The following is a 10,182-nucleotide window of genomic DNA, read 5'->3' on the forward strand; positions in this document are numbered from 1 at the left end:
GGTTGGATTCTGGCCATGAGGCTGAGACCAGACCTGTTCAGCCTGCAGCTGTCAGCATACTTTCTTAGGGCTTGAACTCAGCTAGAAGCCTAGATGGACCCAGTAGTTTTTCTAAGTTCTGAGCTCAGTTGGCCCCTCTCCAAGATGGCTGCCATCCAATTGCTCTCCTGTGGGACCATCAAACCCTCAGCACTCACCCCCAGCTAGTGCAGTCCTTCATGTCCACTGTTCCCTTCCACTGCTGTATCTCTCTGTGGAGGCCTCTGGTGTTATGAGTGGTCACTGTGTGTCTGTAGGTTTGAACCACTCCTCCCACATAGTGAGTCCTGACTCAGGGAGAAGACACCACTGCCTATCTCCTTTTTCATTGAAGTTTCTCTCCTTGATCTTCCCAGTGGGCTTCAATTCTCACTTCAGATCCTTCCTGGGTTCAGGGGACCCACTTCTCTCCTGGTCTTCCTCTTGTTACTATATTCCAGTGTCTGGATGGCAACTCTCAGAGAGGCTCTTTCTCTGATACTTACTACTCTGCCATCTTCCTGGAAGTCTTGCTAACTTCTTATATTTTATATCTATATACTTTTTATGTTTAAAACCCAGAAAATTCCAGGATTGTTTTAACTTAAATATTTTGATCACCTGTACATAAAAGTTACCTGGAAAACAAGTCAAAAATGAAATTTTTGTTTGTTTAAAGGTTAAGAGGCTATATTAGAAGTGGTCTTGCTCAGGGAAGCTCTTTGTAATAGATTCCAAACAAATGCTACTGATTCCATTAAATAATCAAACACTTGGCCTAAGTTATATGCACATATTACAAAATAGAATATAAGCCAAAGAAAAAAATTAAATCTTTGAAGGTTGCTAGTTTCTAAAAAAATCTTTCTAAAACCATCTTCTAGAGGCTAGCCTCGGGCTATACCTTAAATGACTATAATATGTAACCAGTAGGGAGGGAATGTAGTGGAGTAATACAGTTTATAGCACAGGGCAGAAAATTAGAAAATAAAAATTCCATTAAGATCTGCTATCATCTCATCTCTTGTTTCTCATTCCTACACCTACAGTAAAGTATGATCATGAACATGAAATTTAAACTAAATACATCTGTTAAGAAAATAAGAACATCATCTAATAATAGTGAAAGAGGCTTTATTCATTAAGTCAAGCTAAGCACGAAGGAGAAACAATCAGTTAAAAACACCAAACACCCTTACACAGCAAAGGTTAGGAAATAAATTAAGACTTCTAATGGGCTGCGCCTGGGAAGGAGAACAGGCTCATTCGCTTCGATCCTTGGGTTCTCGGTATTTCCACTGGATGTAATCAAAGATGTCTTTTTCACTGTCCACTGGTAGGGGTTCTCCAGCAACTCCTGCACAGAAAGAGAGAAAGAGACTAATTTTAAGAGCCAGTTGTGGGATTCAGATGCAGAGGTCTCCATAGAGAAATGACAGTTGTGTGGGGCCTGCTTTCAGAAGGAAAAAACATGGTGAGCTGGTGAGGGCTGTGGTTCAGGGGCACAGCTCTTGCCTCACTGAGGCCTGGCCTCTGCCCCCAGTACTACACAAACAGGGAAAAGAGTAACCATGCCTCTAAAACCTGCTCCACTGCTCACCTCCAGCCTCCCACATGAACTCCCACGTGAGCTAGGTCACATGTCTCCAGTGCTGTAAGAGGAGGCTTGCACATACCAACGATGGCCCTGGAAGTCACCTTCATTCATCATTTTCCTCTCTCCTGGCCCTCACCATGTCATGTATCATATAAAACACTCTTAATGGTTTTGGACTGAAACCACTAATATGGCTTAGAAGCTTCACATCAGCCCCACTCAAGCCCACAGAAAGACTCCACCTTTACCAGGGACCCAAGTGACAGTGGATGCATGCTGAATACAAAAAGCACCACTCTGGTGTACTGTGAAAGTACTATTTTATGCTTTTAGTACAAAACAGCAAACATTCACTTTCCTAGCAAAGAATAATAAGACATATAGTACATTGTGAAATGTCAAAAATATCCATAAAGCATCAATCCAGCAAGCCATCTTGTTTAAATTTTAAAGCTTGGTGCTACAATTGCCCAGTTTTTTGTTTTTTTTGGTGCTGGGACTGGTATCCAGGACTCTGCATGTACTATGTGAGAATGCAGTCTACCATGGAGGTACACTCCTATCCCCAGGTACTTGGTCTTGAGTGAAACTGAAAGTAATGGTACTTGAGTTCTTTAGTTCTTCCAAAGTCTTGCAGATACATTGAAACAAATAAACAAGCCCTTTAGATCAATAAGATCCTTATCTATCTATGTATCTATTATCTATTGATCTGTATCTAGGACCTTCTCATTGAGCTATATTCCCAGTCCTTTTTAAAATTTGAGACAGGGTGTTGCTAAGTGGCTAAGTTGCCCATGCTGGGCTTGAACTTTTCATCTTTTTGCCTCAGCCCTGCAGAGTGCTGGAATTATGAGTATGTATCACCATTTCTGGCTGATCAAAAAGACTTTTTAATGACAATCATATGTACAAATGCTCATTCTGATAGAGCTAGAAATAACTCTTGCCTTAATAGCCATCAAGTAAGGGCCTGGATGCGCCTCTTTTTGCAGGAGGGATAAAGAATACAAATGACAATTAACTGGCATAGCCATTAGAAAGCTTTTTAAAGAAAATAAATTTGCTAACCTAAAGTATCTTTGAAATAATTTTCTTTCCATATGGCAGGGATTACTTCTGAGGTAAACATAAACACTTACCTGTGACTCCCAAGGGACGGATGGTGTATTCATTGATTGTGAAGCCCTGCTCTAGGGCATGAGCTCTCATATTCTTATTGAAAATATCACTCCCAGTGAAGTAAAGAACACCACAGTAATACTGATCTTTGGGAATCAACCTACAAAAAAGACAGGCAAATATTTTACTATACATTTCAAATTTAGCAAGCACAGGACCCCTAAAATGTGAAAAGAACAAAATACAGTACTTAAAATATGTCTATGTGATCTAATAATCTAAAGAGTACATTATTGTCAGGTTGATCAGCACCCAAACTTGCCTTATCTTTAGGTTTTGGAAAACTTGGCTCTGCAAGAAATGTGCAGAAATGAAAAGTAGTATCACTTATACGCTAACTGTCTTCACACTTGAAACTACTTTTGAGTTGTGGAAGGCATCACTGTGAGATGAAAGTCTAGAGAAAGAGTCTATAGATTGTTATTCTTACATATTTCAGGCTAAATATTCCTTTTGGTAAGAACATATGACTCTCCAGAATAAAAGGCACTCTACACACTTCTATCAACTTTAGGACATACAGAGGGAGTGGGGAAAAGGATTCAAGGATGGAAAAGTAACAGGTTGATGATAAAATTCTGTGTAATACCTGATATCAATTCTTCTGTGTGGATATTCCTTTTCATCATTTTTACTGGGAAGTTGGCAAACACCCTAAAATGGATATTTTAAAGAATGTTTAGAGTTTTTAAGCTTTAGATTTAGTTTTAATCAAATTTTGAACATGAGGCTATTTTTGCCTTTTACAGTGACAGTTTTAGAATTCTGAGCATTTCAAATGAGTAGCTTTTCTACTTACCACAGCCTTCCTATTACACTTTATGATAATTAGAGAACTACTGAAATAGCAAACAGGGATACTAGTTATAAGAATTTGGCCTTTATGCAATTCTAAACAAGAAATTAATCAGTGAAAGCATCAAACATGAAAGACAGATGGAATGAACAAGAAAAAGAAACCTGAAACAATCATTTGGAAGAAGAAAACAAACAAATTACAAATATTCCCACAAAATAGAAAATAATATGACCCATTAAATAGGGGCAAATAGTACAAAGAACAAACACTCAGGAAAAGCTTAAATGTGATAACAGAAGTGGAAGAGTTTGAAGAAATACCTCAAAAATGTATGTGAAACACAGGTAAGAGAAAATAAGAAAAAGTAATCTATAAGATAAAAAAATTAGAGGATAATTTTCTTTCTTCTCTATAGGTGAGTTTTCATTATACTTCCAGTTTTCAAACAAAAATTATCAATCTGTCTTGTCATTTTTTTTTTTCCCTTTTCAGAAAAAAGGGCAAAATTTCTGGGCAGGGCAGCAACCCATACATATGTGAAAAGAGCTTCCAGAAATCACCAAACTTCAAGTTAAAAGTACCTAATGCCATTGGAGGAAAAATATACAAACAACATCTTAAGATCTTAAGGAGTACCAAATTAATACATACATCACTAAAAGCCATACTTTTTCACTTAAAAAAAAAAAACCAGGAAAATCAAAATAATTTTTATTACTATTTGTTTTTAGTTTTTTTGAGACAGGTTCTCACTGTTTAGTCCAGGCTGGTCTTGAACTTACTATGTGGCTTAGATTGGCCTAACTAAAATAATTTAAAATGACTATTTTCTTTGGTTGTTTCCATAGCTGAAAGATCAGAACATTTACAAAACCTTCAAAATATGAAACTCATCTTAGGAATCAACAAGTTCCAACTCAACTTCCGTTTGCAGAGGATCAGAAACATTTGCATGTAGAGTTACCAAGAGGCATTACTTTGTGGATGGGGTGCCTGGATACCTACAGGCCATGGTCTTGTGTCTATTACATCAGCATCAGGATTTCATTTAATGAATATATGTCTTTCCTCGGGAAATTTTATTTCCTGAATGTTTTCTGAACTGCTAATCTTAAAGGATTTCTCTGTATTATTGTAAAGTCTTTATTAGACTGAGTGGATTAGTTTTGTTTGCCCTTTCAATTCTGTAGCTTCCTGCTGAGTATCTGAAATAAAGCCTTTCATTTCCTCAGAGTAGTTAAGGTACCTTTTACCATCCCTTGAATTTTTCCCATAGCTATTCCATAGAAAAATCACCCAAAGCCAAGTGCACACAAAATACAAAAATATAAATGGTGGCCACCTGATATAATAGATAATTAAAAGTAGAAGAAGTGTGTTTTTTCTTCACATGTTTTGATCAGAGGAAAAACAACCAAATTATATACAGGGCATGATTTTACAAGACTATCTGGAAGAGCCTGGCTGTCCTAAGGTTTGGTTGCTATTAGCAGAAGGTAATTTATGTTTTGAAGATAACTTGCATGTACATAACTTTAAGGGTAGCCAGTAGTTACAGGAATAAGGGTTTTGGAATCAAGTGTATAAAGAATGCAAATTTTTTTCCCCACTTTATAACCTGAATTTATTTTGCAGTCAATTTCCTTTCAGAAACCTGGAGATCTTAGGTTTCTTTGTACACCTCTATTCCCTGGATAGATACTCTGACTCCTGTGGCCCAGCTATCTCTTCCCTTCGATAGACACTTGCCTGGTTCACTGCCTTGCGTCAAGGCTTAAACTCCATTCTCTTAATGAGGTGTCCTCTATACACCCTACTTAATTTTGCCTCCTCCACTCCCATCTCCCCAAATCCTGCTCCTCCCTTTTTTATAGCACTGACTGCTACCTTAACCAAATATACTATAAGTTTACCTACTTACACTCATTGTTAATGATCAGTCTCTTCCCACAACCTCCAAATATAAGATCAACATACAGAATTAAAATCAAATTAAATTTGAAAAAGAGGATCTTTGGCATTTCCAAACTTTACTTTTAATCACATGTGTATATAATTCTGGGCACAGAATAAGACCTCAAAACTTGATGGAGTCAAAATAAGAAAGCATAGATTTCATTCCCAAAGACTGGTAAGAATTTTTCTTTAATCTTGCCCAAAGTTTTTCCAAAAAAGCTGCTAAAGTGTGACGAACTTAGGGGATACACTTTCATAGCCCATTAAAATCACCATGTTCAGCACTCCCACACACAAGCTTGGGAGCCAGGCAGAAACCCAGACAACTTTAGGGGCCTGGGCTCTACTCCTCACCCCTCCTTTCCTCCCCACTTGCCCTACTGGAGCTGAGCTAAACCTCGGCCAGCTGCAGGAATGCCAGTGAGTTGCTGCCACCCATCCCCCACAAGCCTGGGAGTCAGACAAAAACCTGGACAGCTTTAGGGGCCTGGGCTCTACTCCCTGCCCCTTGCCTCCTCCCTTCCTCCCCTGTGGGAGCTGAGCTGCAGCTCAGACAGCTTTGGGAACTCTGGTGAGCTGCTGCCACCTGCAACATGAACTTGGGACCAGGCAGAAACCCAGACAGCTTTTGGGGCCTGGGGTCCACTTCCTGCCCTCCCCTCCTTCTCCCCCCCATTGGAGCTGAGCTGCACCTCGGACAGCTTCGAGAACTCCTGTGAGCCAGCCCCACCTCTGCCCCACCAGTTTGGGAGCCAAGGGGAGCCCCAGACCGCCTCAAGGGCCTTGGGTGCCACTTCCTGTCCCCACCCCACACCCTCAGGAGAGCTAAGCTGAAACTCAGACAGCTTCAGGGGTGTCAGTGACTGCGTACTTACACCCCCTACTGGTGTGGGAACTGGGAAGGGTAGTGGCAGTGTATGGACATACGGTAACCATGACCCACCCACTACTACACCCCAGTGAAAACAGGGCTGAAACCCAGACAGCTTTGGGAACCCCTGAGTGGGAGCCAAGCTGAGCCCAGGACAGCTGTGGGAGCATTGGGGATCGTACCCCACCCATGCACACACACACACCATCGAGGGAGTCACACTGAGCACCAGGGACCTTTGGGTTCTTGCCCTGCTACTACGACATCATCCTGGGAGCGAGGCTGAGCTCCAAGGAACCTCTGCATCTCGGAAAATGACAAAACAAAGGAGAAAAATGCAATAGGAGACCTCTCCCCCACCCAGAACAAGTCCAGGACATATAGACAAAGAAGATCTTGGAAGTCATACACTTGAAATTTCTGAAATGATAGCAGCTGAAATAAAGAAACAACTCCATCAGGCTATAGAAGACATTAGATCAGAAATAATCTCTGAGGTAAAAAAAAAGAAATGACAACAATAATGAAAGAATTGCTTACCCATCTAGAGAAGACATAGAAAAAAAAAAAGAGGAGCATAGTAAATTAATGGAAACCTTGAATGAATAGTACAGGAAAGAACTGGAATGCATGAAACAGATTCAAACAGATTTCCAGGAAATTAAAACTTCCATCAAAAGCTAGCAAAACCGCTTGAACGAAGGTAAAGATAGACTTTGAGACCTTGAAAACAGCATTGCTGTCAATGACCGTGAAAGGAAGGATCTCTTAAAAATAACAAGAAACCAAGAAAGAACAATTCAACAGCTGCCAGCCGAAGCAAAGAAAAACAATGTAAGATTAATAGGTATCAATGGAACAGCAGGTGTCAGCACAAATGACATAAAAAGCCTACTTGTGGAAGTAATAGCAGAAAATTTCCCAAGCATGGATAAAGAATTGGACAACCAGGTAAGTGAGGCATATAGAACTCCAAATAGCCATAACCAAAATAAATCTACACCCAGACATATAGTGATCAAGATCCCAGAAATTCAACAAAAGAACAGAATATTAAAAGCTGTTAGAGAAAAGAAACAGATCACCTATAAAGGAAAGCCTATCAGAATCATGGCAGATTTCTCAACACAAACCACCAAGAAGAGCTTGGAGTGAAGTATTTCAGGTCCTGAAAGAAAACAACTTCCAACCCAGATTGATGTACCTTGAAGAACTATCCTTCAAAATTAATGGAGAAATAAAATATTTCCATGATAAAGATCAACTGAAGAACTTCATGAGGACCAAACCAACCCTAAAAAGAGTACTAAAAGATATTCTAGAAACAGATAAAAAAGACCACAACTTCAAGAACAACAACAGAAAGGAAACACCAAGCAGAGCAAGCAACTAAACAGAGGGAAACAAGAGGAACAGCAGGAAAACAACATGACAAAGATAAGCCAATACATATCACTTATAACCGTCAATGTAAATGGACTCAGTTCACCAACCAAAAGAAGTAGACTGGCAGGTTGGATCAAGAAACAAAATCCAACAATATGCTGTATACAAGAAACACATTTAACTCAAAAGGAAATTCGTAGACTGAAAATCAAAGAATGGAAAACAATACTCCACGTGACAGGCACCCAGAAAAAAGTGAGTGTAGCTATGCTGCTTGCAGACAATGGCAACTTCAAACAAAGAACAATTAAAAGAGATAAGGAAGGTCAATATACACTTGTGAGGGGAAAACTTCAAGAGGAAGAGATAACAATTGTGAACATCTATGCACCAAACACAGGGGCACCCAAGTATATAAGACAAATTTTAACAGACACAAAAAATGAAATAAGCAGCAACACAATCATAACAGAGGACATTAATACCCCCATTGTCACAAAGAGATAGGTCAACTACACAAAAAATTAGCAAAGAAATAAAAGAACTAAACCAAACATGTGAACAAATGGACTTAATAGACCTATACAGAGTGTTCCACCCAACAGCGTCAGAATACACATTATTCTCAGCTGCACATGGGACATTTTCTAAAATAGACCATATGCTAGCACATAGAACATGCTTAACAAAATGTGAAGGAGTTTAAATTATCTCATGCATACTATCAGACCATGGTGCAATGAAATTAGAAATTAATACAAAGGAAATTGCAGGAACTCCATAAACACATGGAAATTAAACAGCACCCTCCTGAACAATCAATGGGTCACAGGTGAAATCAAAGAAGAAATTAAACACTATGTACAATCAAAAGAAAATGTAGACACAACTTACAGGAGCCTGTGGGATGCAATGAAAGCAGTCCTCAGAGGGAAATCTACAGCAGTGAATTCCTACCTCAAGAAAACAGAACGAGCACAAATAAACAATCTTATGCTGCACCTCAAGCTTCTAGAAAAAGAAGAACAAATGAAACCCAAAGCCCAGAGAAGGCAGGAAATTATAAAGCTCAGGGCAGAAGTTTATGTAATGCACACTAAAAAAACAGTACGCTGAATTAATGAACCAAAGAGTTTGTTTTTTGAAAAAATAAATAAAATCGATAAACCCCTAGCCAACCTTATTAAAAAAAGAAAGAAAAAACTGAAATACATGCAATAAGGAATCAATGAGATGAAATCACTACAGATCCTATAGAAATTCAGAAGATCATCAGCACCTACTTTAAAAATCTTTACTCTCACAGGATGGAAAACACAGAGGAAATGGACAGATTTCTAGATACATATGAACTACCCAAGCTGAATGAGAAGATATAAAAATCCTGCATAACCCTATATCAGCAAGCAAAATTGAAAATGTAATAAAAAACTTGCCAATGAAGAAAAGCCCAGGTGCTGATCGATTCACAGCTGAATTCTACAAGAAATTCAGTGAAGATTTAATGCCAATATTTCTCAAACTCTTTAAGGAAACTGAAAAGGAAGGAATTCTCCCGAACTCATTCCTGGAGGCAAGTATTATCCTGATACTAAAACCAGAAAGACCCAACCAAAAAAGAGAACCACAGGCCAACCTCCCTAATGAATACAGATGCAAAAATTCTCAATAAAATACTGGCAAACAGGATGCAACAAATCATCAAGAAGATTATACACCATGATCAAGTGGGATTCATTCCAGGAATGCAGGGATGGCTCAATATACGCAAATCAATTAATGTAATACACCATATCAACAGAGCCAAAGACAAAAATCACATGATCATCTCAACTGATGCAGAAAAACCTTTGGATAAAGCCCAACACTTATTCCTGATAAAAAACCCTACAGAAAATTGGCACAGATGGACTTTACCTCAATCTGATAAAAGCCATCTATGAGAAACCATCAGCTAATGCCATTCTAAATGGTCAAAAACTGAAAGCCTTCCCTTGAAAGTCAGGAACATGACAAGTATGTCCGCTGTCACCACTCCTATTCAATATAGTTCTGGAAATATTAGCCAGAGCAATCAGCCAAGAGAGAGAAGTAAGAAGAATAAGGATAGGAAAAGAAGTGAAATTATCATTATTCGCAGATGACATGATACTCTACATAGAAGACCCCAAAAACTCCACCAAAAGGCTTATAGATTTAATAACTAAATTCAGTAGCATAGCTGGATACAAAGTCAACACTCAAAAATCAATAGCATTCCTATACACAAACCGGCAGACTGACAGAGAAATTAGTGGCACCACACCTTTCAAAATAGCATCTGAAAAAATGAAACACTTAGGAATCAATCTAACAAAAGAAGTAAATGTCTAT

At 38.8% G+C, this 10,182-nt stretch overlaps 1 protein-coding gene across 1 annotated transcript in view; it reads right to left on the reverse strand.

The window, feature by feature from the left end:
• Positions 1-1,132: 1,132 nt before the first annotated feature.
• The window catches only part of Polb (polymerase (DNA directed), beta), a 53,020-nt gene continuing 43,970 nt past the window's right edge, over positions 1,133-10,182 (reverse strand). Inside the window, exons 12-14 of the mRNA XM_005410509.2 lie at positions 3,387-3,451; positions 2,758-2,897; positions 1,133-1,375 (exon numbers count right to left, since the gene is read on the reverse strand). Coding sequence (XP_005410566.1) covers positions 1,281-1,375; positions 2,758-2,897; positions 3,387-3,451 — 300 coding nt within the window. The 3' untranslated portion in view covers positions 1,133-1,280. The remainder of the gene's footprint in view (positions 1,376-2,757; positions 2,898-3,386; positions 3,452-10,182) is intronic.

The sequence above is a fragment of the Chinchilla lanigera genome, unplaced genomic scaffold, assembly GCF_000276665.1.
Source record: "Chinchilla lanigera isolate Chin_1 unplaced genomic scaffold, ChiLan1.0 scaffold00135, whole genome shotgun sequence".
Classification (NCBI taxonomy): domain Eukaryota; kingdom Metazoa; phylum Chordata; class Mammalia; order Rodentia; family Chinchillidae; genus Chinchilla; species Chinchilla lanigera.